We start from the raw sequence: 27,849 nt of genomic DNA, 5'->3' as shown, positions 1-27,849 counted from the left end.
TTTACTCCCCTCGCAGCGAAAAACCATTACACGGCAGCGCTCGAGTTTGTCTCAAGTGAACTTCTTAAACGAGACAATTCGACTGCGTTCGAAGTCGTCGTAAAGGAGTTGGAAGAGAAGGAGGGAAGGAGGGAGGGAGGGCGGCGAGAAGGGAAGAATAAGAAGAGCCCCTTGCCGAGAGGGCGCGATGTGGCTGCGCGTGTGGATTGTGTGCGGCCTTGCAGGTGAGGGCGCCTCTGATTCTCTTGCTTCTTGCCCGCTTCGTCGGCGCGATTCCCGGCCAGGTTGTGAAGGAGACACGAGCATCGTGCGTGCTCGTGACGGCTGCGAGGCAATCTCACAACATGGGGAGGTGGAGGGGGGTGGCTCTTGGTGAGCCGCAGGTAACGAGCGGGGGAAGCAATGGCGGACCCGGAGGTTCCATATCTGCGTCGTCTAAAGGGGGCCCACTGTGGTTTAAAATCCCAGTGAGGTTCCTTATTCTTTGTCTACGCAGCGTTCCATCGGTTGCTTTTCGGCCATTCTCTGTCACGATCGTCGGTGTGGGTTGCTGAAGGGGGATGCGGCCCACAGGACCGGTTCTGTTGCTCCGAAACCTGGAGTCGAGATGGGTTCTTCGAGTTTGTAGGGCATATTGCGTTCGCTATTGCGCCACCGCTCCCCCGGCATTCAAGTTCAAGTAAATGTATTAGTTGTAGCCATGTGAGCCATTCGGCTCTTGAATCGGGTGCAACCGCAACAAACAAAAAACAAAAACATGAACAAGAAAATATCTTAAAGTGAATATGTGACTAAGTGTAAACAGAAAATCCAAGAAAAGACAGCAAAATATTGCAGAAAAAGCACCAACGCTGTGTGCAAAAATCCCAGTGGGATGCAAGTCAAACAACAACCACATGACAACTTAGATTAAGGCCATCTGTCTTATTCAGTACTACAACAAACAAACATGGCCAAACCAGAAAACTTTTCGAAATCACCAAAATAAATCCATGAAAGCAATGAAACGGTGATCATAGGAACTGTGACGGAATTTTCACAATAAACGACACAAACAACATGTACTACCAAAACCCTGCAGCCATAGCTGGCAGGAACTACAGTCATCCCAATAAATTAAACACAGTTGGGGTGATCAATTAAAGTGTTAACTAGGCAAACTGGAGTCGTACGTTTACCATGATTGTTAAAGCCACAGTAGTAATGCTTCACTGCGCGTGCAACTTAAAATAAAACTTTAAGAATTTCAAACAAAGTCAAACCATCTCTAGCCTTCCTTGGGTGTCTACAACAATAACAACAATGACTTTAGTATTATTACAACGACACTGACATAACGCTTTAAAAATAGGATATGATAGCATTGCAATATGAATTACACAGATATCTTATAAATAATGCAAGCATCGTATAGGATTGCATTTATAACTGGTAACAATGTAAGTTCTTGCAATGGCAACAATGGTAATGTCCAATTTCCATCACTCGCCAAGGATGATGACCGTGTTGGTTTTTGAGATAATTTGGGACAGATTTGTGATGAAATGGCCTAAACGCATCACCTCGGTGATTGTCACTATTGTAATTATGTGACCGTAGATTTTAAATTAAACATGTGGAACTTGTAAATAACTATTCTGGTGGCCTCGTGTCGTTAGACAAAGAATCGATTGGAAAATATCAACGTGTGCCCACGGTAGAGGTCGCACTTTGCTATTCACTCTGCTGCGAGATCGGCGCACCGCAGTCAACCCGATTATTTACGAGAAGAAAAATCTTGGCGAAAATGTACTTTCGTTCAAAATAAGAATCGGGCCCTGTATATGGTGATGCAGGGTTCCATAGTGTTTCGATGTCCCAGTTAGAAGACAGGGCACATTAAAATTGCACAACCGCCTGCTGTTCGTTTCTCAGTTCGCTTGTCCTGATGAGGGTCGCGGCGGGCAGCATGTTGAGTAGTGGCGGTCCAGACCTTCCTTTCCCTGGCGACGGAGTCTAGCACTACTACACTACACTATGCACTACCATACACAGACTCGAGCTCTTCCTGGGGTATTACCAGGCGTTCCCAGGCCAGCCGAGCGACATCGTCCCGCCAGTGTGACCTGGGCCGGCCCCGGGTTCTTCGCCCAGTGGGACGTGCTGATGATGCCTGGTAGAGTTCCAGGGGGCATCCTTACCGGGTACCCAAACCACCTCAGTTGGCTCCTCTCGATCCGGAGGAGCAGCGGCTCGACTCTGAGGCTCTCCCGGATTACCAAGCTCCTCCGCCGATCACGGAACCCTGCGGAGAAACTTCATTTTGTCCCCCATTATACCCGCGATCTCATCCTATCGGGCGATCACCCAAAGCTCATGACCATAGGTGAGGGTGGGAACGTAGACCGACCTGTAAATCGCGATCTTTGTTCGAGAACTCGGCTCCCGCTTCACTTCCACGGAACGGAACTCCACCATTCAGCGCAGCTGTTGTGTATCGTTAATCTAATGTATCGTAGGTAAGTCGCAACTAGAGTTGTTAAACGACAACCGATGAATCTGTATAACACATGTTCAGACTCGATTACGGGTTTCTAAATGGAAGAACCGGTAACCGTTTCCACGCAAGGCGTGTGGGGTAAGCCCCCTTTCTCGGTTTCAAAAAAGGGCTAGAGGTGCAGTCCTGCAATTGCTTTTTCATGCCACCGCTTGGCGTAAGGGCCTCCACTAAGAAGGAGCTCTAGACGAGACGGTACTTGGCCTACCCTTTCACGCTGGATTGCAAGTACAGTGTGCTCACCATTACACCACAGCTCGCTTCATTTCTCAGTAAACAAATACAGAAATGTTAATTGCTAGACATTTCCAACGCGTGCGGCCAACCGGAAGCCCCATTTTTTCACCTACCGATGTAATGGTTCGTTACTAATATTTAAACAAAATATTTAAAAAGACGAGTCCTAAGTAAGCCTACGATTTGGTGACATCCACAGCCTAGGTGCGAGACGAAATTATTTTCTCCCATCTCACTGACTTGTGGCATTTAAAATAAATAAATGTCGCAGCGCTTTGTGTCAATCTACATCTCCGTGTGTATGTCCATCTCCACATTTATTAATCGGTATACGAGTGCCTGTTGGTGTTGTTTATCTTAACGTCTCTGTGTTTATTTATGTGTGTCTACTTGTCTCCGATGGTAGTTATTTTTCTCCCAACATTACAACCGTAGAAACGCTTAATCTATACAGTGATACGTTTTAAAAAGCCACCCCAAAATTGTCCACTTCCGTGACCGCCGTCAATAACATTGCACAGCCTTAGTCATGAGCGTTAGTCATACGCGTAGACAGTGCCCCGTCTATATTTAACGAAGAATGTGTGTAATCCTTGGTAGTTACATGGGGTGGTTTTTGCCTAATTTTGACAAGATTTTACATCGTGCTCAGCGTGCCGATGCCGTCATTTTTCGACGCTCACCACCCGGTGGTTTCCACGGTGCGTGTTTTATTGCCTTGTAAAGGAAAGCGCACGTGGAGGGTCGGGGGGACCTCATGTTGTCGAGTTTGAAAGCCTCCCCACACAAGTTGCAGGAACGTTATTTTATGGATGAATCTTTGCTATGGACACCCAAACTTTCCTCTATCTCAAAGATGATATGCGCCGTTCGATTTCACTTGGTTTGATAAAGAATGTGCAATATAAAGAGAGTTGTTTATTGCAGTCAAAAAAACTCCATGTCTTCACTGTCAGCGTGGGCCACACAACGTTGTAATGCCGTGCAGTGCTGTGTAATGAAGCCATGGGCATCGTGCTGTGTTGTGATGTTGTGTAGTCTCACGCCATGTTGTCATGTTGTGTAATCTCACGCCGTGTTCTGTTGGCACTTGCAGCAAGCGTAGGAGGCATGCAAGTGAGGGTGAAGAATCCATGGAACGTGGCGATGCTGTTTCAGTACGTGACTCTGCGCTGCGAATACACGACGTCTGTGCCCAACGAGGAGCCCATCGTCATGTGGAAGTACAAATCCTACTGCCGGGACCGCGTCTCCGATTCCCTCAACCCGTCCAGTGGCAGCGTCAGCATTAACAACCAGGCAAGCTTGCACATGAAACCCACCTCAGTACATGCCGAGTAAATGAGGCCCACAAAGGTCTGAAATGATCTATTTGAACGTTTTATTAACTTTTGCTACATTGTAATCACTCACGATTTGCATTCGTCACCAACTTGATATAAGACAGGTCTTGTGTTCATATCCCGGATGGAATTTATGAAATGTATTTTCCCCTAGGATCCACAAGGGTGAGCCCTTTTATTTGAGGGGTCTATGATAGTTGGCTTGGTTAGACTAGTTCCAATCATGACAATCTGGAATTTCCACTATTGTCTAAGGAGATGAGTGGTTGGCCAATGTTTGTGTGAGAATGGGTACACCACTGCCTTTGTTCGATTTAACACCTATGCCTTGTGTTCACGACCACTTACAAAGCGTTTTGGATCAGCTCACGAACTGAAGGAGACGGTTCAATCCGCATTCCCACCTTGGGCCTGCTTGGTTGACCCAGTGCCATGTAGGCTGCTTGGGGAAGTAGCCTGTGAGCTCACTTTTCATCTTAAGCCGCATGATTTTATCTTCATGTGAGGATGTCGTAAGATTACACAACAGCATAATACTGTCTCTTGTTTCTTGACGCGGCATGAATGTGGAAATGGGATGCGTGTCCAGTGGCCTCGGTTCATCTCCAGGGTTGTGTTGAACAAAAATCACTGGAAGAAAAGAAAGCGTAGTGTAAATTTATTTTCGATGCAAACAACCTAACCCAAACCCATATTAAATGTTGAAAGATGTTTTTTTACATTTTCTTTCTCTGGCCATTCAGTGTAGAGAAGGGGTGGTGAGGGATGGAATGGGAGTGGCTGACCCTACAAAGCCTCTTAGCTCATGATTTGTGGGGACACACGGATCCACTCCATGCAACTGAACCTGACATGGCACAGGGCACGCGTACGTGCCACAGTGGTCAGGAGTCGGAAGAAATGTAACATTTGTCTCGGCCAAGATAGGATCAAGAGCCGTTCCCCCTATCTACCTCTGGAGTATTAGCCACAAAGCTTATCGAAAGTAGACAGTAGATCTAAACTAAGCTCTGCAAACTACTCAGGCTTAGGTAGGCTTTGAAAACAAAACAAACAGTGGCTTTAACATAAACAGTTGATACAATCTAATTCACTTAATACCATATCTATGTATAATAAAAAAAAAACTTACCAGCAGTGGGGTTATTATCCATGACAGTGGTGTTAAACCCATGCGACGTGTGGGCAGCCAATTTCAGACCCGCTGGTGGGAACACCGCTACCTGTGCTCCTCGTTTCATGCCCCAGGATGCACAGTATCATTGGCAAGGGTTAAATGATCCTGTCCTTGGCTTCCTCCAGGTTGACTTAATTCAGTACCTGGCACAATGTGCAAATGTCAATACTGGGGGAGACGAAAGTGGCTTGACGCGGTGCGTGTTACACCACCCCTTTTTGTGCTCTTCCGGACTTAATAGGCACTCTGGAAGCACTTCCCCCGAGAGTCTGTCTGACTTTGCGGGGAATCGTGGTCTCTTGTATGCGAGTGCAGGTGCAGCAGGCAAACCCGAACTACAACCCGTACACGGACTGCCCGGACGCCCAGCGCGTCATTCGTACCGTGGCCACAAAGCGTGGCAACACGGTGACTCTAGGAAATGACTACCAGGCGCGGCGCATCACCATCATCAACCGTACGTGGACATGGGGGGGTGGAGCAGGGGAATGCATGAGGGAAGCACGAGGTCCGGGTGTAACGAGAGATATCGAGGTAGACTGGAACACAAGGGAAGAACAATAATTGCAATGTATTAACATATTTAATGCAAGAGTATCTCAGGTCACTCTTACAGGAGGTGATAACAGTGGAACAGCGGAGCATGTTTCCTCAAGTAAACAAGAGAAAACAATTATTTATATCACACAATCACTTCATTGGCAGCCGTGCACATGAAATGGTGGCACTGCATGACACAACACTTAAAGAAATAAAAAATATAAGCTCATCTTGCCCTGTCAAGTGAAACATTTCTAACTTCTGGTTGTAATTTTGATTTAGAGATTTTTTTGTTATCAATGTTGACTATACATTCAAGCTTTGTATCGCCCTTTCAGAAGATAATTAGAATTGACTCGGTCATGGTCACCTGTATGTAATGTGTTCGTGTGTAGATAAATTACAGTATTTATGCTCACCTATGTACGTCTTGATCGTCTGTGGTTATAGTTATCGTTTTGTCTGCCGTGTCTGCTTTGTGGTTTGCGTACGATTGAGTGCATGTGCTTTATGTTTCTGTGTGTGTGTACTTATTTCAGAGGCGGAGCTGGAGATCCAAATGACCCAGTGGGGAGACAGTGGCGTCTACTACTGCCAGGTCAGTAGTACAGTGCATTCAGTGAGCTTTAGTTTATCAGCTGAGAATCCGCTGAGATTAATTTATTTTGCAAGGAAGGTAGTCACTTAGCAGCTAAAGGAATCAAACCATTAGCGCCATGAAAATTGGCTCAACGGCAAGTACAGTAGTGTGCTGACCTAGGGTTTTAAATATTTTTTTATGCCTTTTTCCCACCAAACAAAGTATCAGATTAACATCATGGGACTTCCTTTGCCAGTACCAAAATATGAGAATAGGTTTTTCCCCTTTTATCTGGCAACAAAACAGGTGTTAAGTTGTTAAAACACCAAACTGAAACTTTTTACGAGGAATAATGTGTGCATTAACCACAATACTTGTGGTCTAACACCGTCTGAGACGAGGCTCAAAAGAAAGCGGTCTCTGGTGTGGACAAATCAGTTTCAAAGACAATGCGTAGATTATCAGAGTATGTTTTTTGTTTGCATTCTGACCACAAGTATTGTGGTTAATGCAGACATGATTCCTTGTTAAAGGTTTCAGTTTGGTGTTTTAACAACTTAACACCTGTTTTGTTGCCAGATAAAAGGGGAAAAATATATTCTCATCAGATAAACATCAGTTTAATATATACTTCATGGCATCAGATTAACATATACTTTATCACTTCATTGCAAATAAGTAGACTCCGACTGTAGTGATACATACGCACTTCCGGTTAGCATGGTTAACTACACAGTGCGGAAGAAATTCAACACACATACATACAGGGGGGTATTGTTATCATAGTTGAATATTGTTGTATTTCTGCCTTTGTTTCCTACAGGTTATTTCTACTGCTGACCTATCAGGAAACAACGAAGCATATGGAGAACTCCTTGTTCTGAGTATGCATGTTCACACACACACACACACATGTCCTAATCAACCCATGTATGGTACACTAAATGATACACGCGTGCACACACTCGTGTGTACATGTAGGTCTGCATGCTCAAGCTTTATTTCATGAATATGTACACACGTACAATGTATGTGGTCATGCAAACATTTGCACCAATGCAAGAAGATCTGGGCACTTCCTGCATGAATCGTGTTGGATTTTTACTATTCCACTCTGCACCATTGCTGCAGGAATATCAACGCTTCTGCGATTTTCATCTTAAAGTGAGCATCCGTGGTGTGTATACATAAGAGAGTGAGTGAGCATTCAATCATCTTCCAGTGGTTTGATTGGCGGCCACAGTGGATCCGTTGGTGGTCCCACTGGTCCCATTGGTAGTCCTGATGATTTGACTAGAATTCATACGGTCCCCAATGTTCCAGTGTTCCTAGTAGTGGTTGGGACCAGGTGGCAGAGTGTCTTGTGAGGCTCCTGCTGGGCCCTGGTAGGCTGGCCCCCGCATGTATTTGCTGAGCTGTATGCACTTAGTTTCATGCGTAGCTTATTTTAGTGTCTGGAAAGTGCCTGCACTATGATGAACATAGTTTAAAATCCGTACCACGTTTTGGGAGAGTCAACAGTGGTCATCCTTTAGACCAGGGGCAGAGAACCTTTTTTCTGCCAAGGGCCATTTGGATATTTATAACATCATTCGCGGGCCATACAAAATTATCAACTTAAAAATTAGCCTTATATTTGGTCAAACATTTAATTAACTCACCCCTAATGTAATGGCTGGAACTGCTTCTCTTTGGTGAGGGGTGCGATGTTAGCTGGTATTGATGATGTTGCTACTCGCAACTGCTTTTCCAGGTTTGCTCCTAGATTGATTGAATTTCAAGTCCCGACTGCGGTTGCCTTGGCAGGGCCAGACTAAATTATTTTGCGGGCCTCATACGGCCCGCGGGCCGGACGTTCCCCGCCCCTGCTTTAGAGACTCACCCCCACCATATGAATGTAGAAGTCCACCGCGATTTTAGGATTGTATTGGCATCCTTGGGTCTTCAACGCCCCCTTTACAATCCTCTTTCCAGCTATCTGCCTGATGATAATAAAGCCCCAGATACATTACTGGTTGGCACTAGGAAATGAATGGCTCACACAATATGATCTGGATCGGTGGCAAGGATGCTGATTGCCAGCTTACATGCCACTGGCAGCATAAGCTGACCATGGGAATCTTGGCACAAAATAGAATCAACCGTTGTATTGCATGAGATTGAAATGTTGGCATGGTTCGGGAAGGGATGCATACATTTGTTACCAGCATAAGTTAAATGTCGACGTACAGTGGAAATGTTGGCATTTATGTATGCTTGTTGAACTTCTTTCGCACCATACAGAGCCAATCATGCTAATCGGAGGGATGATTTATAAATGTCGACTTAGCACTGAATTGGTGCCATAATTTCAAATGTTGATGTGGTTTTGGAAAGTTAACTTTGATATGGAATTTAAGCAGTTATTTAAAATGTCAAGAATACATTGGATATGTTCGTTTTATGGATAGTGTGTTGGCTTTGGTAAGACATGCGATTTGAGTGTTTACGTATATTGAGAAGTAGAATGGGAATATGTACATGTTCAAGAGAATGGTTTTATTTGAGAAATATGGGTTTGACTGTGGAAGGCTTAGGGTGTGTATATACTTGGGGTACAATAAGATGATTGGTCAGGAACATGGAATTTTTACAAAAGGAGTTTCTTTTTCCTCATTTGAGTTTTGGATTGTGGGCCCTGCAGTGTTCAGACTCGGATTTGTTTATTAATTTGTGATGGTTTGTCGTCGTTAAACAGTGATCTTGAGGTTCCAGTAAGATAGATGAGATTAATGTTAGTCCAAGTGAGCATGTGGTGTGGATTTGGCAATGGGTATAGCTTTGGAATTGTGGGTGGCGATATGGGTTTGAGTTGTTTGGAGTTTGGGTGTGGGGTTATAGGAGCCCGGACAGGTTTTGGAATATTGTTTGGTAGTTTTTTAAGTGTGTGTTGAGGAATGTAAGTTATTGTGTAGGTGTGAGTTTTCAATGGTGTAGAGTGTGTGTTTGGGAGCGTGGGGGATGATTTGGGTTTTAGTGTTGGTAGTAGGTGTATGATTTTGGGAGTTTGTGTGTTTTGGAGGAAAGGTGTGGTAGATTTGGGAGTGTGCTGTGAATTTCAGTGGTTTGCAGTTTTTGGAATTTGGACATTTGAGTACCATGGGTGGTGGTGTTGGGTTTGAAATTGTTAAAGCATTATCTCTGTCCATCCCACTTCTCTGCCTGTCTGTAATGGGGTGGGGAACTCCTGTAAAAAGCTGGCCACGTCGATCATAGGGTTGCCTAAAAAAATTTGTAGGCAAAAAACCAGCGCTGAAATAACCCACCTTGGCATCCCGGCCCTACTGGCTGAGTCGTGTCTTCCCTGGTCAGACTGCTGTGCAAGCCTTGCTGTCCCACCACAGCTTACGGGTGTACAGGCTCCTGCGTGCCTTGTGTGGTACGTTACACATTAATGATATAAGTACTGCCGAGGACAAACACATGTCGGAGAGCGTTAAAGAATCTACTTGTATGCAAAAATGTTTCTATTTCATTGAGTGCTGTGGCTTGACGATCGGGTGTAGTTTTTGGGGTGTTGGGAATCCAATGTTCTGTTGGTTTGTGGGAAAGTGTGATTTTGTGACGAGTGATTTTTGATTGTGCCATGTATTCACAGTTGTGGTTTGGGAAGTGTGGATATTTTGAGTGTGGCGTGGGTTTGAGAGTGGGTATGTGCCTGAGGGCTAATATGTAAGTGAACTGTCACTTTGAATTTGGGAGTGTGGGTTTGGCCGCCACCTATTTCCAGTGCTGAGGATATGGGTGGGCACGGGGTCGTCCTCGTCGCTACCGAGCGCACTCTCCCTGTCTCCGTGTCTTTTAGGCAGAACCTCAAACAGGACAGAGCTCCTGCCTGGGTTTGACTTGCCCGGCCTCTCAGGTATCTGGGAAAGAGATTATTTTAGTGTCTGTAAGGGCGATTGTGAAACATTGTGTGTGAAACAGTGAGGAAGTGTGTGTGAGAAGGCGCCTTACAAATAAATGTAAATTATTATTTTTGACTTGCGTTGCAGTTCATGAGAACCAGAAATCCATTATTATACATCTTCCTTTTATATTTTCTTGGGATATGGACCTTTTGTGTATAAATGTGTTGACACTCTGCGCGTGTGCAATAAGCAGGGTAAGGGATGAGATTAATTGAGTTGCAGATAGGGGTTGCCCCCTGATCATCGTAAACAATTTGTGGATTGCGTTACTTGCACCATAGCGTTCCTGAGTCGCATAGTGGCTCAGAGACGCCTGTGGGATGGCCAAAAGCACAATATACGCAATTAATATTTGTATAAAAAGCCATACCGCTGCAGCTCTAAACCTTATGAGAAGGACATTTTGTTGGAAGTTGTGATTTCGATATGTTGCCATTTCATCTCACCTCTCAAAAGGTTATTATCGAATTGTACATAAATAGAATTGGAAATTAATACAAGTCCTCAAACTGTCCCCCTGTTTTGCAGTGGGATAGATTCTCTTGTTTCCTGCACAGTATCTTGCAAGAGGATTGATGTGTTGGTCCCTTCAACCACTCAATACCCATACCAGATGCTTTGATGTCTGCAGATAAAAGGCACTTTTCTTTAGACAAATAATAGGCAATGTGTTGTATATAAGGTTTGTGTTTGTGCAAATCTGCGTTTGTGTTCACAGACTGGCTGTTCGTGGTGCTCATCGTGATGGGCGGAGTGCTGCTGCTCATTCTTATCGGCGTCTGCTGGTGCCAGTGCTGCCCTCACACCTGCTGCTGCTACTTGTCGTGTGTGTGCTGCCCTGAGCGCTGCTGCTGCCCCCGCGCATGTGAGGAGATGCAGAGACACGTGTCCTGATGCGCGCGTGCACCGCACACACACGGCATACGAGACGTGCAGCACCCTCCAGGGGCGCTGTGGTGGTGAGATAATTTCTCCCTCGCCTGGTATGCAGGAGGTCATGGGTTCGATACACTCCCTGTGCTCGCATGGATTTTTCTCCAGGTCCTCCTGTTTTTCCATCCACATTAAGAAACAAACGTTTACATTATTTTCCAACGATGAGTTCTCAAACATAAATCACTTCGATTAGCTGTCATGTGGCCAGGCCGCCACCGAAATAATTGTGTAACGTGGCATGCAGTGGTGGATGGTGACGTTTAGTCGGTGGTTTGAGTGTATTGCTGTGCGTGTTTGTAATCGTGTGGTGTAGTGTATGAAGCTGGCAAGGCGGCCACGGGCTCGTATGCCGGCTCAACTCGAGCTCCGAGTGTCTTCTCCCGCTTTTCCACGCGGTACGCGCGTGGGCACTCGCCCGCCCCACGGGGTTACCCCCTCCACGAAGACTACCACGACAACGCCAGCTCGGGTATGCATCGCCACGCATCGCGTCACCACTCACTGCACCACCACACCGGTCTACACCACCATGCACTGCATCACCACACATCCACTGGGATTGGGAGTTTCACAGATATGCATAATCCACTAACTTTGCATCAGAAGCCCCTTATTACAGGCATATGTCACGTAAGCTTTACTGCATAAATATGTTATAATGCCCAAAATACCATACCAACAATGCACTGCACTACTGGTCATTGCTTCAACATGCACCATACATGCACCACACTGACACTCATATTTTCGGCTGCTGTAGATTCAATCTCAGGAAGTGGGGCTATATCAACTAGGCCCAGAACACGAACTGCATCTGCAGCCAGGAGCAGACGATGCCTCGCTCATTTACTCCCGTGTTGTTTGTCAGAGGAGACGTGCACAGCTGATGATTTAAGCACCATCACTGACTGTGCGTGGGCCTGTAGCCCCCACAAAATGGGTGTCATTGATCTGAGTGGGTATGATGGATACGAAACGTATTAAATGAATTCACCAATCCTGCTGAAATTCACCGTGCCACCGTTTGCTCCTCGTGTTCTGTTGCACGTGTTGTGTGTGCGTATACAGTGGGTCATTCTTCCAACGCGCCGCTGCTTCACCGTCAGCAGGTCGATTTGAACTCCTCCTCTGGTGAGAAACGACAGTCGCCGTCAATTGCGATCCTATTAAGTTGGGCACGGTCGCTCGGGGGACTCTCCTACTGGGGTTGGATCTCATCTTAATGTAATTTATACAGCGCCTTGACAATGGCGCTTTACAGAGAATTAAGTAAGGTACATCGTATGAATGTAATGATGGAGACGAGATGAATAAAATAGATGAGAGGAAGCGATGGGGGGCGAATCTGTGATGCGTGAATTCGGCGAAAGCAAAATTTATGGCAGTAAATTATGATGATGAATGGATTGAATTAATGGAGAATGAGTGACAGCCATGTAATCAGAATATGAAGAGGGATGAGGAACAGTGGTGGTTATGAGGGGGCAATTAAGGGGAGGTCGTGGGGTGAGCTAGGAAACGATAAGTTTTGAGTGAGGAGCGGAAACTAGTGAGCGAAGGTGACTTTAATGTGGAGGGTGAAGTTTGTTCCAGTGAAGGGGCACAAGAAGAGAACAAGAGTGAAAGCGTGGATTGAGCACAAGGAGAACGAGAAACGGACCGCAAATATTGAGAACGTAGAGGGCGAGAAGGCTGCTATGACGTAGAAAGATACAAGAGTGGCAAGATGATACGGTGGGGGATCGCTGAGCCGGCCCCGACTCACAACCACCCATTGCGCAACCACCCATTGTTAAAATTGGGTTCTTCAGTGTAGCAAGTTGAACCATCTCAGCCTCGTCACCAGTGACTACACAGCAACAATGGCACACATCCTCTTGTGGGTATGAAGGGCAGGTGAGAGATTAAGTTTTGATGTTAATTCGTAGTTCGTGACCTGCAGGTTCTGAGAAAAATAACAGTTTGTCAACACGCACGACCAAACTAAATGAACAAAAAATACGATTGCACGGCTTCTGGAAGAGGAAGACGACAATCTAAATGTGTCTGATGGAAAAGGAATTAACAGTCATCGTGAGTGCAGGGACGTCTTCCAGAAGTGTAAGATATAAACATTTAGAAGATGACAGTATCAATTAAATAGCAGGATGGTAAATCCCAAATGAAGGATTATTGTGCAAGTATTTTACATTCGGTTTATTGACTCAACATCCGGAGGAGTTTTAACTCTTTACAATACATTTTATAGTTTTTATTTTATCTACTTACTAAAACGTAATGTTTTTACTAGAGGATGAGGTAGAGGGACGGAAAGGTGAGGCTGGCGGAGGTAGGGAGAAGGGGGAGGAGAGATGCGCGGGGTACAGCCGTCCGTGGGATTGCGTGCTTCCTGCTCATAATTTTACATCCGGTTTTCACTTGTTCTGCTTATTCCATCCACGAATAGATAAAAGACACCTTTAAGCGACTTCGGAAGTAGTTCTATGACGTCGTCTTCCAGAGGCCATTGCCTAACGTGCGGTATACACTGATTTTTACAAGCATTGCCATTGGAAAATGTCTTCATGTCATGTTTAATAAATGCTATATAAATGGTTAAAAACAGGAAAAAAAACTATCTTTAATGCATCCACGCAGCTGTGTGAGTTCCCTCTCCTAGAAGCCTTTACGTGACTTTACCGAAAAAACCTAAGAATATGAATCCTTGGAGTCACGAAAGCTTCAAATCTAGAAGCCTTTGCAGGTTTAGTCTCATTTCTCGAGTGCTGCCAGTACCACGGGAAGGAGCTGAAGAGTTCTTGTCTGTAGAAGGGCTGTGTACCAACAAGAGAGCTTCATCACTCTGCCTTTGTGTTCACCTCACAGAGACCACCTGGCAGTCTGATGCATCACAGACACATCATACAGAGCAGGGCATATGCGTGACTGACGGTACTTGTGTGTGGTGTGCTGCTTTCAGGCCGGGCTGCTTATCGGATACAGGCCGAGCCGTCCGGTAATGGACACGCCCTCTACCGTGTGGAGACCGAACTCCAGGCCTTCAATCCCAGCCACCACGACCCCCTTGAGACGAGTACGATGGCGCACTGTCTGGGTGGGGGGGGGGGTGATGTGCCTGTGTGTGGTGACGTGCGGTATATGGGGAGCGGTGGCGCTGCGCTACGAACCCCACGACCCGAGTTCGATTCACGCTCACGGTCAACACCAGGGACGATTATCTGAACTGGTCCTGAGCCTCCCCTACATCGACTCAGCCTTAAATTAGTACCTGGTGCGATGTGTAGACATCACCACTGGGGAGACAAAGGGGGCCGTGGGTGGTGCTGGCCACCCACCCCCTTCGTAAGCCGTTCTGGCCTTGCTAGTTGCTCGCTAACAGAACTTGCTCCAACAGTCTGTTAAGGCTCTACGGGGCACCTTTGTCTGTATGGTATATTAGCCGGGCATAGAGCTGGACACACCACCCCATCGTTCGTCATTTCCACCTCCATGGGTACACTGCGATGTACTCTTAAACAAATGATTCGGTGATGCGGCGTTGGCGGTGGTGCACAAGCGGAAACAACAAATAACTCGACACATTTGTCAATAACACTGCCTTAAAATGAAAAATATACAATCGGCCCGCACTAAATGTACACAAGGCAGTCTAAACATAATCTTTCCCGATCCGACATACATTTTGGGGAATGTATAATTTTAGCTTGATTTATGTTTGTTGCGATATTTTCCATTTCAGTTGTGACACAGTTTTCGCTCTGATTTCTCTTCGCTTCATTGCTGTCATTTTGGTGGCCCGGGTCACGATTGCAAATGAGACTCTCCTGGTATTTTGAGTTAAACAGATACAATCTTAATTTGGAACTTTACCGAAAGAACCAAGGAGTAAACAGATACACTTTACTTGACACGCTTTCCCTGATAGTCTGTAAGGCTATTGGGGAAAGAGAGGGGATGTTTGTCATTGGTGTCTTTGTGCCGTCTGTGTGGTGTGAAGCGTGGTGGTGTGTTTTGTAAAGTGGTATAACGTGTTTTAACATCTTTTTGATTGTGAGTGACATCATCGTAGCCTGCCAAAATGCATCTTGTTGAAACCTGTTTCTAAGTGGTGCGTTTGTCAAATTATAATGGGTGATGTTTCTGTTCAAGCATGTTTTAAACTGACACCAACCGCCATGCTGTAGCACATCCTACAACATGGCAATATGTAGGTATAACATTGGTTGCATCTTGTTGTGCTTTGCTGTGTTATACCAATGTATGGTATAATATGTTTTATCGTGTAGTTATATTGTTTCCTGTTGTGTAGACATGTCAGCTCGCAAGTATGTTACGTAACGTGTCATGCTGTCAAGTGTTGTAACGTGTCTTGTGTTATTGTGTTGTCATATAACACACAGCACGGAGTGTTGTTTTAGATTATGTTATTGATTGTAGCATTGTAGATTTGTTATTCGTTTGTTGCGGTGTATGACGCCGTGTGTAGTGTTGTGACGTGCTGTTTTGGAGCACCAAATTTCCTCATTTTGTTAAGTCAAGATTGAGTTCCTATATGGGAACTCAAAAGACCAGAATAGTCTCATTTGGAAGAGTGACCTGGCTTACCAAAATGAAAAAGCAAAACAAGTAAAAATAAACTAAAGCAATGAAGCAAATGTAAATCGGAGCAAAAGCAACGGTGACATGAATGACTTAAATAATAAATTGTATTTACAGTAAATTGACTTTTGAGCCACGATTGGTGTTGCATGTATGTTGAACTTTTTTCGCACCGTATGTAGCCAATTGCTAGTCAAGAGGTGCGGGTAAAGGACAACAAACTAAACATAAAAATCAGTTTTCCAGAAATTAGTTTTCAATCTAGATCTAAAAGTGCATAGCTCCAGTTGCTTACTAATATCTGAAGGAAGAGCATTTTTGACGACCGCAAAAGCGCATCAGAAAGCGCACAATGCAGTGAGCGTCTTTGTTCGATGGCTAGCCAAAAGCCGCTGCGAGGATGACCGGAGTTTGCCTGATGGTTTATGTTCTTTGATGAGATCAGCAGGGTATTGTAAAGTTTGTAGTTTTGTCTTGCTTTAATACGGCATAATGTGTGCTGTGTTTGAAGTGTTATTAACTTTTGCTGCTGCTGATGTTGCTGTGACAGTGGCTGGGATGACGGAGCTGTCGTCGCTGCACGATGACGATCGCGGCGACCTGCGGGATGCGCTGCGGCGGGCGAGGGAGCGAGCGCTGTCTCCCGTGCGCGACATCGATTCGTCTGCCCCTTCGTCGCACCGTGGCGGCCCCGGTCCCCGTACGCTCATGACACACAACACAACAACGGGACAAATGCAGCGGGACACAATATCGATGCCACGTGGAGTCTTGGAGACGATAACATGACAGTGTGGCGTTTCGCGTGCATTTGAAAAGTATCAAGTTACTTGCTGTCTGCACTGATAAGTCTGTCTTTGCCATGCCCCCCAGGCCCTGATCTGATCACTCACTGTCATTCTTTACAAAAACGAGAGATTGTAAAGATTTTATTGATGTAACAATAGCGATTTAAATAATGTGGTATTGGTGTAGTGGTGACACGTTTAATAGTGGAGGAAATATGACTTGTGCAAACATGACACTTGGCAGAATGGGTGGGAAAACAATAATATTTAATCCCTCCTAATAAAATCGCTTGTGAACAGAGTAGTGTAAGTGAATTTACAGTTAAGATGGGCTCGAGTCATCAAAAAAAGCAAAAGTCATCATTTGTTATGGGATTAATGAACTTAATGGACTTGTCGTCGCAGCTCTAGTGCCATTGCTGACATGGCAGTGGTGGAGGTTGTGGTCCTTGTGGCGAGGTGCGTGCCTGGCAGCTGCAGTGGTTGACTGTGGTTTTTGTTGCAAGGCGATGGTGAGGCCCGCCGGCGAGCTCACTCTGTGGACGACCTCGACGATGTGGGCTTCGCAGGGCCAGCTCACAGGTGAGACGAGGGAGAGTGTGTGCGTGTGATTGAGTGAGTGCTTAGTGCTACGATTGGAGAGAGAGTGCTAAGCCAGCTAGTGCACGAGTGTGCGCCGTGTGCGTGCGTGCCCTCTAGCTGTCAGGTGTGAATGTGGGAGTGCGGGTGTCATTATAACCCTCGTCTGTACGCTTGTGCCCATGTGTAGCGTGTTTCAATACAAGCAAATGTGCGAGTGGTGCTCGCTAACGGCACTTGCCCCAATAATCTTTTAAGGCTATACTGGAGATCTTTGTCTTTGGTGCTGGCCATCCAGCCCCTCGGTTGTGTACCGTGCCGGCCTTCATAGGTGCTGCGAGCTAATAGCAATTGTCCCAACAGTCGTTGAAGGGCTATAAGGGAGATCTTTGTCGATGATAGTACCCGGATCCTTTTTGGAGGTGAATGGGAGCCTACGTGGGAGGGGGCGAGAGCACTGAAGCTTGCGAGTCTGAGCACACTTATGAGCGAGTGCGAGCATGAAACATCGATTTTGGTCACGCACGTTAACGTGCCAGCTGTACATGCTCATCGTTGCAATTGCCATGGTGAGATCTTGTTTGTGTTAATACTGGCAAACGCTGGTTTGCTGGAGTTCGTATAAAGTGGCAGCTGAGTCATGAAATAATTAAGTGAAAGATCTTTCGCCACCTTGAGATGCTGTGCACACACGCGCCCAGTAGGTGTATCCGTGTCCTGTAGCTCCATCCACCATAGCCCCGTCTCTTGCTTCTCAGTTCCCCTGTTTCTCTCTCTTGCTCTGTTCGTCCATTTGTAGCTCTTGCGGTGTTCCTCTGTCCTCGTCTGTGTTGCGCTTTTCTTCCTCCGTTTTTTGTGTTTACTGCTTTGCTTTGTTTACTTCTCGCGTGGATCGACTTATCTCAATGGTGAGTACACAAAAACTACTCTGTACAGCGCAATATACAATATACTTAATATAAAACGGTCGTTTATGTTTTTCATGTGTATTTTATTATTACGTTAAGGGTAGAATAATTTTAATGTTAAATATATTTTAAGATGTGTATTAATACTTGCTTGAATTTGCTTGGTATTTTGTGACTTGTTACATTGATTTTCATAAGTTTTGCAGCTAGCTGCACTCTTTAGCTAGTCAGACCAGGGCTGCCTCCCTATTAATCCGGCTAGCCAAAGTTTAAGTCCAGTACGTGCATGTCCTTGCAATTGTCAGCGTGGGTAGATCTTGATCCGTATTTATTTTTGGGTGAGGTCACATTTTATGCCAAAATTTTCGTCACCAACCCTGTTACCACCCGACAAGATCGTCACGCTTACAAAAATATTCATACGTGCCAATGTATTGACCAAATTCTGACCGGGTGGCCTCAGACCTTTTGTGACTGAATTCAACACACGACGACGTTTCGCTCAAACTGCTTTGCGCTTCATTGGGTATTGTGCTCAGAATTCGGACTCACTACCTACCACGTGGCCTAACCCAAAAGCAAACGTGGATCACTGTATTGGCTACGAAAACCTACATTTTGCGATCCTATGTGCTTATTAGGCTCCGCTGATTTAAGAAGCTTTGCTCTATCGTCGCTATTAGAAAAACCCGTGGACTTTTGTAGAACCTCTCTGCCGGTGTCGCACCCTCCCATTCACCCTTTTGAAACCCCCGACCACACCGAGTGTTCTTAGTTTAAACCGCGTTGATAAAGGAGGAACGAGAATCCATTGACACGAATGCACGGTCCCACAGGCCTCGCGATTACTCTCCAGAGCGCCGGGATGACTACTACTACTACCAGGTGAGGCTCGCGTACATGCACACACTCGTGTATAAACATTATCGTACCCTTCGTAGGTCTTCCATGGTAAGCCACAAACATCACGGTAGATAAAAATGCACGCGTCTCGTTACGTTCGTCACGCCAGTGATGATGCCCACCACCCACGCGAGGCGTTGATGGTTACGTTTTAGAATATTGTTTTATTTGTCTTAAAGGTTTACAAACATGTACATTGTGATTCGGTTGAATAGCTAAATAATGTATACACATTTGTTGCATTATACAACCATCGGAGTTAAATCAGAGTTCATGATGTTAGCACACAGGGAGTAATATAGCGCTTTGGAGGCCAGGGTTGGTGGATCATGGAGAAATGTGAAATTCTGAAATCCACTGGGTTGTCCTCTGAAAATGTAGATATACATAATTAATTAGAGGATTTATCCTCAAGTGCGGGTTTTCTCCAGGCACCTTGAGTTCCTCCCACATGTCAAACTACTCCACACATCGTACATTTACTAACTTTACGTGTGCAGCACCAAACCGCAAAAAATAATTCTGACTGGATGAGCTTTTCATAGATAAATGCAGGACATGAGTATCATCATCATCATTACACCAAGAGACAGGCACAGTATTGCAGATCGGAATCAGAATCTGTATTTAGACCGGAGGAATCCGATGATTAAACAGAGAGCATCACGTGTGAGAGAGAGAGCGAGAGCGCGAGAGAGCCCTGTTGAAGGTGCTGGCTGCTTGTCCGCTTCAGTCCAGATGACTGTGATCCCTGACCCCACCCCAGGGCAAGCATAAGAGCCGTAGCCGCGACGACTTGAGGAACACCGACTGGGACCCCCGTGGAGACCCAAACCCCCGGAGGGACCCCCGAGGAGACTCGTATCCCCGTGGGGACCCCCGTGGGGACCCCCGTGGAGACCCCCGTGGAGACCCCCGTGGAGACCCCCGTGGAGACCCCCGTGGAGACTCGTTCCCCCGTGGAGACCCCCGTGGAGACCCCCGAGGGGACTCCTACCCCCGCTCGAACAACTCGCGTGCCAATAACTACAACAATGAGCGGCGGGACGACGGTTACCGCGGTGATGACCTCCGCGACGAGCGGGGATTGCGCGAGGCTGTTATGCCGCCCCCCCCCAAGTACTCGGATGTGCCTTCCGAGGGTCGCTATGACGACCGCATCCTGAACTCTGCCCTCGGAGAGGTGAGATGCCGGGTGTGACTGTGTGGCCGTGTTTAGCTGCGCACAAAACTGCTGCTCACAAATAGTAGGAGATTGCAACTCGAGGTGGGTTGGAAGATGTGGCCATCCCCAACAGGCTTGAAGGCAGCGGTGAACATTGATGGCTTTTCAGGTTTCCCTCGCTCTATACGGGTTCGGATCGTGCGATTTAGCTTATTTGCAGCTAACGTATTTCGATGCGGCTGTGCGGTCGGATGTGGGACAACATTGCTTGTGTACTATATAGAGTTTCACTTTGATAATTGGTTCTTTACCCTTCTATCTGGCAACAAAACTGACACCTTTTTACAAGGAGTCATGTTTGCATAGACCGCAATACCTGCAGTCATAATACAAACAAAAGAACATAACTCTGATAATGTGCACTGTCCTTGAAGTTGATTGGTCCACACCCGAGACAGCTTTCCTTAGAGCCTAGTCTCATATGGGTTGGACCAGATGACGCCAAAAGGCGCACAACTCAAGGACAATGCACCATCAGAGTATGAGAGCTCGGGGCAAGCATCTACACTATGGGAACCTCATTTGCCAGTAAAAATATGATAATTGGTTCTTTACCCTTCTATCTGGCAACAAAACTGACACCTTTTTACAAGGAGTCATGTTTGCATAGACCGCAATACCTGCAGTCATAATACAAACAAAAGAACATAACTCTGATAATGTGCACTGTCCTTGAAGTTGATTGGTCCACACCCGAGACAGCTTTCCTTAGAGCCTAGTCTCATATGGGTTGGACCAGATGACGCCAAAAGGCGCACAACTCAAGGACAATGCACCATCAGAGTATGAGAGCTCGGGGCAAGCATCTACACTATGGGAACCTCATTTGCCAGTAAAAATATGATAATTGGTTCTTTACCCTTCTATCTGGCAACAAAACTGACACCTTTTTACAAGGAGTCATGTTTGCATAGACCGCAATACCTGCAGTCATAATACAAACAAAAGAACATAACTCTGATAATGTGCACTGTCCTTGAAGTTGATTGGTCCACACCCGAGACAGCTTTCCTTAGAGCCTAGTCTCATATGGGTTGGACCAGATGACGCCAAAAGGCGCACAACTCAAGGACAATGCACCATCAGAGTATGAGAGCTCGGGGCAAGCATCTACACTATGGGAACCTCATTTGCCAGTAAAAATATGATAATTGGTTCTTTACCCTTCTATCTGGCAACAAAACTGACACCTTTTTACAAGGAGTCATGTTTGCATAGACCGCAATACCTGCAGTCATAATACAAACAAAAGAACATAACTCTGATAATGTGCACTGTCCTTGAAGTTGATTGGTCCACACCCGAGACAGCTTTCCTTAGAGCCTAGTCTCATATGGGTTGGACCAGATGACGCCAAAAGGCGCACAACTTTTGTTTGTATTATGACTGCAGGTATTGCGGTCTATGCAAACATGACTCCTTGTAAAAAGGTGTCAGTTTTGTTGCCAGATAGAAGGGTAAAGAACCAATTATCATATTTTTACTGGCAAATGAGGTTCCCATAGTGTAGATGCTTGCCCCGAGCTCTCATACTCTGATGGTGCATTGTCCTTGAGTTGTGCGCCTTTTGGCGTCATCTGGTCCAACCCATATGAGACTAGGCTCTAAGGAAAGCTGTCTCGGGTGTGGACCAATCAACTTCAAGGACAGTGCACATTATCAGAGTTATGTTCTTTTGTTTGTATTATGACTGCAGGTATTGCGGTCTATGCAAACATGACTCCTTGTAAAAAGGTGTCAGTTTTGTTGCCAGATAGAAGGGTAAAGAACCAATTATCATATTTTTACTGGCAAATGAGGTTCCCATAGTGTAGATGCTTGCCCCGAGCTCTCATACTCTGATGGTGCATTGTCCTTGAGTTGTGCGCCTTTTGGCGTCATCTGGTCCAACCCATATGAGACTAGGCTCTAAGGAAAGCTGTCTCGGGTGTGGACCAATCAACTTCAAGGACAGTGCACATTATCAGAGTTATGTTCTTTTGTTTGTATTATGACTGCAGGTATTGCGGTCTATGCAAACATGACTCCTTGTAAAAAGGTGTCAGTTTTGTTGCCAGATAGAAGGGTAAAGAACCAATTATCATATTTTTACTGGCAAATGAGGTTCCCATAGTGTAGATGCTTGCCCCGAGCTCTCATACTCTGATGGTGCATTGTCCTTGAGTTGTGCGCCTTTTGGCGTCATCTGGTCCAACCCATATGAGACTAGGCTCTAAGGAAAGCTGTCTCGGGTGTGGACCAATCAACTTCAAGGACAGTGCACATTATCAGAGTTATGTTCTTTTGTTTGTATTATGACTGCAGGTATTGCGGTCTATGCAAACATGACTCCTTGTAAAAAGGTGTCAGTTTTGTTGCCAGATAGAAGGGTAAAGAACCAATTATCATATTTTTACTGGCAAATGAGGTTCCCATAGTGAGTTTCACTTTGTTCGCCCATTTCTTTAGAACGCATCTACCGCATAAAGTGTGGGAAATGATGAAGCCGGTCGACAGTTGTCTTTGTTTCAATGCTGCTGTTTGGGATAGCCACATCAACTCTTCTCAAGCCTCTCTGTCAGCCGAGATTATATTAAACCCATAACACCTGATTCTCGTAAGCAGCTATTTTAACCGCTCAATATGGCTGCAAAGTATATTTAGCTGGGCACCAATTCCATGGAGCTACCTGCACTTCATGGTTAATGTTTGCTCTTTGTAAGTTATCTGCTTATGAGTGTTTCTGTATAGGTGTGTGTGTGCATAGGTGAGTGTGTGTGTGGGGAGTGGTAGTGTAGCGGTTAGCGTGCTGCGCTATGAACCTGGCGACCCGGTTCGATTCCCGCTCACGGCCAACACCAGTGATGATTATCTGAACCGGTCCTGGGCCTCCCATAGGTCGACTCAGCCTGAAATGAGTACCTGGTGCGGTGTGTAAACATCGCCACTGGGGAGACAAAGACAAAGGCGGCCGGGCGTGGTGCTGGCCACCCACCCCCTCGTGTACCGTTCCGACCTTCATAGGTGCTAGCTAACAGCACTTGCCCCTACAGTCTGTTGAGGCTATATGGGGGATCTTTATCTTTGTGTGTGTGGGGAGCGGTAGTACAACTGTTTGCCCACCGCACTATGAACCCAGCCACTCCTGGTCAACACTAGTGACGATTATATGAACCGGTTCTGGGTCTCCCATAGGTCGACTCAGCCGTAAATTAGTACCTGGTGCGATGTGTTAACATAACCACTGGGGAGACAAATGGAGGTCGTGGGTGGTGCTGGCCAGCCACCCCTTCGTGAGCCATTCTGGCCTTCCTAGGTGCTCGCCAACAGAACTCGCTCCAACAGTCTGTTAAGGCTATACGGGGCCTCAAATGAGTACCTGGCGCGGTGTGTAAAACATCACAACTGGGGAGACAAAGGCGGCCGGGCGTCGTGTTGGCTACCCACCCCCTCGTGTGCCATGCCGGCCTTCATAGGTGCTCGTTAACAGCACTCGCCCTGCCACATGGGGATCTTTGCCTTTGTGCGAATATTGGAGTGTGCCCGTGTGTTTGTGTGTGGCGACAGAAGCGGTCTCGGAGCCGCGAGGACCTGGCGGCGCCCGACGTGCGTGGAAGTGGTGGCGGCGGTGGCAGCAGTAGTGGGGGAGGAGCCGGCCCTCCCAGCTACCGCTCCGATGAGGCTGGCAGCGGCCTTAGCGCTGCCTACGGCAAGAACATCAACCGAGACAAGGATTCCGACAACAAACGCAAGAAGGTGAGCGTCTGGTGCGAGACTTGGGTTCCAGTGAGTTTGTGTGCAAGTTTGTTTCGCTTGGTGCGTATCAGCGTTTGTGTACGTGTGTGTGTACGTGTGTGTGTGTGTGTACGTATGCTGGTATGACTATGCTAGTGTGCGAGTGTGTGTGTGTGTGCGCTTCTTTGAGTATGACATTTTTGCAAGTGGTCTGTGAGTACTTTTGTATATGTGGATGGCTGGTTCAGGGAGCTTGCATGTGCCTTTGTTTGCATATTTATGTTAAGTGTATACGAGTCTTGAGTTTTGTTTTGTGTGTATGGGGATTTGGGGATGACTTTGTGATATTGTTGTGTGTCTGTGTCAAAGTATGTGTGTCTTTGAGTATGAAGTTTGCATGCACTTTCGATGGTTGGTTTTGTATTTTGTCAGTTATATGCCTGGCTATAACCAACGTATAGTTACGTGTAAACTGCCAGTAATGTTTAAAAGGTTTGTATGAATGTGGCACATTGTATCTGGATCGCACCGGGGCCTTTCAAAGGTTCTAAGGTTTAAAGTCAACTGCGCTAGATTAACAAAGGCTGCTGGCTGGGTGTGCTATCAGCCACTCCACCTCATTTTTTCACCACAGCCATAATTATTACGAATTAATATTTGATGTAACGTGTGTGACTTTAATGAGGTTTATTTTATATAACCATGGCTCCTTCGTTGTCTTTCAGAATAACATCTTGAGCCGGGAGAGTTTACGTGTATAAAACCACCTCACTCCCGGCCTACACTGACGAACACATCAGCACCCTAGCGCTGCGGTGTACGCGCCAAGTCGGTATACACAGGAACGCACGCCCAACGCGGCATGCCCATGAGCACCCCTCATGCCACATTGCATCCGCCACCAGCTCCTGAGGATTTGCTCCTTTGCAACACACAACGGTGTGTAGATATAGACTCTCACCAAAAACGTACGAAGGCAACAGATCCCCCCCCCCCGCTCCCATATAGCCTTAACTCACCGTTGGGGCGAGTGCTGTCTGCGAACAGCCCTGAATGAATGCCTGAACGGTACGCATGGGGGTGGGTGGCCAGCACCACGCCCGACCTCCTTTGCCTGCCCCGGTAGCGATGTTTACACACCGCACCAGGTACTCATTTGAGGCTGAGTCAACCAAAACATACCAGTCTGGTGCACACACACACACACACAGCTTCACACAATGGTACCTGTTGCTTGGCCTTGTGCACAGCAAAGCTTGCTGTGTGTACACAAACACACACACTTTTATATATAGAAAAAAATGTTTTTTCATAATGTTTGTTTAAGAGTAAATATGTGCTGTAATTTTGGATGGGTGTAATGGGAAACATGGTTGGGAGTGCAGTGGGGCCTCTCGTGCTCTTGATTTGCCTGGGTATTTGTAAGGAGGACTTTTTATGACATTTAAGGGAATTGCCTTGTCTGAGCCAGCTCCGAATATCACCAATTGTGCACGTAGCAGTAGCAGTTCTGTCAGGGTACAAGAGGTGAAGGTGTTTAGTCACCCATTACGCCCCGTCACGTCAAGTCGACAGCCAAACGAGCAACAATATAGCCAAACGTGAACCCGGTGTCTCCTTCCTGCTCATAACGACCCTCTCTGTGACCCGCAACAAGTGGTGGTGGAAACTCGACATCGCGAGGGTGGCGACCAGTTTCTCCTCATGGAAGTGGTACTCGTTTTATACACCCTTGCAGGATAATTGGTTACATTGACCCCCCTGCCAGGATTTGATTATGCGGTTAGTCGAATGCTTCGTGAACAGTACATGCCACGCGGACAAACAAACAATACGCGAGATGTCATCTGCATGGCATAGGAAAAGTCCGCGCAATGACTTGCTTAGATCTGAGACGAAGCGTTGCATTAATTTATTTACTAAAAATTTGATTTTGTACGTTGCACTTAGACCGCACCGTACGTAGCCAACCGTGCTAATCGGAGGAGTGGGGAAGGACGATGAACTCAACGCAAAAAATTATTCTAAAGAAATGAGTTTTCAATCGAGATGATTTCAAAGTTCGACAGCTCCACTGGCTTCCTAATATCGGAGGGAAGAGCGTTTCAGACGGCCGCAGAAGCACATCTGAAAACGCGTGATGCAGTGACCGTGTTTGTTCGATGGCCAGCGTATCAAGTGTCAACCCGACAAGAAAACACGGCAAGATCTGTCTGAACAATTTTCTTGAGACTCGTGGCTTTCCTGGGTTAACAAGCATAGAAATGTCAGCCATAAATGTCACAACGGTAATGCAGGTGACGCCTTTAAGATGGCCAATATGTGCTTCTACGTGGTGCCAAATTATCTTACGGAGCTTTTATATAATGTGGGGGGTCTTTATAAAAGTGCTGTGCACTATTATGGTGGTTGGTATGATGGTCGGCATGTTCAAACCAATTTGCGCAATGTGGACCGTTTAATGCCTGGTGCCACCCACAATCGCCGTTGCCTTCTGCTGCGTCATTTACATCTGCGGCAAGACGATTTCGTGGCAAAGACCCCAAGAAATTGATCACTACCCACAATTCCATTTTAAAACAAATGCCTTGTATGCCGATCTCCCTGACGAGACGTACGTCACCAGACTCTTGTAGAAACTAGTTTTGATGACTAAAATACAATGCATTTTTCGCCTTGCTTTGGACTGAAAAAAATTACTCAATCCTGACGAAGAGTAGCATTGGTGAACAAAGTCTCAATGCTGTCGGGATCATTGGCGGTTCGCTTGGTGCCAAAGGTTCCACTGCCGCTCTGCAACGGGGGCGGCACATTGTCTCACTTTGGTTTTTAATTGTGCGTTTTAGTCCGGGTTTTTGGTGAAAAGTAATCGAGAGTTCGACGTTTTTCTCGGGCGCGTTCGCGTGTGAACGTGCAGTGTAATTTCATTTGCGTGTTTTGCGTTGTCCCGCGTTCGCTGGCGTGGGAGTCCATGCATTTGTATGTCCGTGTGTTCGTGCGTTAACCCTCCCAAAAACTACCCATCTCGTGAATAGTGCATTATTAAACAAATTGTTTTACACTGAATTCATCCTAAACCTGTTTTTTTTATTCATGGCATGCTTGTAAATGTTCAAAATTTTCTTTAAATTTGCTTGTTGAAGGTGTCGATGTTTGTTTGGGCTTGAATGCGGAGGGGCAGTGTAGTAATTAGTCCGCTGCATTGCGAACCCATTGAGCCGAGTTGGATTCCCACTCACGACCGATATCAGTGGGGTGACTATAAATCGGAGCTGTGCCTCCCTTAGCTCGACTCGGACATGAATGCATACCTAGTCTCGTGTGTAAGCATCGGCACTGGCGAGGCAAAGGCTGCCGAGCATGGTGTTGGCAACCCCCTCGTGTGCTATGCCGACCTTCGTGTAGGTGCTCGCTCACGGAATTTGCCCCAAATTGTCTGTTAAAAGGCTTTACGGGGGGGGGGGGTCTTTGGGGCAGGTCTGGCGAAGGCCGTGTCGTTGCCACGCAAGGTTATTGTGGCTTGGTGTGGGGGCCCGTCGGTCAGCTTTTCTTTCACGCTGCTCTTTTTGCCGCACGGTGAAAACAACGTGGGAGCTGGAAATGACGATATTTGCGACGGTTGCGCTATGAACGTTTTGCGTGGGTGGCGTCGCCATGTGCCGCTATGCAGCGGGACCACGAGATGGGTTTTACAGTTTATGTCGTGATGCCGATTGGTGTACAAGCGCAGTTGCAAATCACGAATCTTTTAAACGACATACCTTTTTGTATCAATAAATGTACGATTTTAGAGCAACGGTTTTTTGTGGTTGTAATCATTTAATTTTGAAAATT

The 27,849-nt window shown here is 46.3% G+C and overlaps 1 protein-coding gene across 1 annotated transcript; it reads left to right on the top strand.

Annotated features, from left to right (window-relative positions):
- On the top strand, nucleotides 1-26,588 carry LOC144932418 (lipolysis-stimulated lipoprotein receptor-like). The gene is made up of 15 exons (XM_078856448.1): nucleotides 1-224; nucleotides 3,870-4,072; nucleotides 5,609-5,750; nucleotides 6,373-6,431; nucleotides 7,237-7,297; nucleotides 11,082-11,228; nucleotides 11,613-11,768; nucleotides 12,368-12,430; nucleotides 14,259-14,372; nucleotides 16,449-16,598; nucleotides 17,193-17,268; nucleotides 19,010-19,058; nucleotides 19,843-20,259; nucleotides 23,848-24,036; nucleotides 24,741-26,588. The coding sequence occupies exons 1-15, from the start codon at nucleotides 188-190 to the stop codon at nucleotides 24,774-24,776; spliced, it is 1,899 nt and encodes a 632-aa protein (XP_078712574.1). The 5' UTR covers nucleotides 1-187; the 3' UTR covers nucleotides 24,777-26,588.
- The last annotated feature ends 1,261 nt before the right edge of the window (nucleotides 26,589-27,849 follow it).

Source organism: Lampetra fluviatilis, chromosome 5 (assembly GCF_964198595.1).
Source record: "Lampetra fluviatilis chromosome 5, kcLamFluv1.1, whole genome shotgun sequence".
NCBI lineage: Eukaryota > Metazoa > Chordata > Hyperoartia > Petromyzontiformes > Petromyzontidae > Lampetra > Lampetra fluviatilis.
This window is presented reverse-complemented; position numbering and strand designations above follow the sequence as displayed.

Bases quoted from the DNA above. Each gene is read 5' to 3' on its own strand.
- LOC144932418 (XM_078856448.1), top strand. From the start codon at position 188: ATGTGGCTGCGCGTGTGGATTGTGTGCGGCCTTGCAG. The intron at 5,751-6,372 runs GTACGTGGACAT...TACTTATTTCAG, and splicing joins GCGCATCACCATCATCAACC to AGGCGGAGCTGGAGATCCAA. The intron at 7,298-11,081 runs GTATGCATGTTC...TTGTGTTCACAG, and splicing joins TGGAGAACTCCTTGTTCTGA to ACTGGCTGTTCGTGGTGCTC.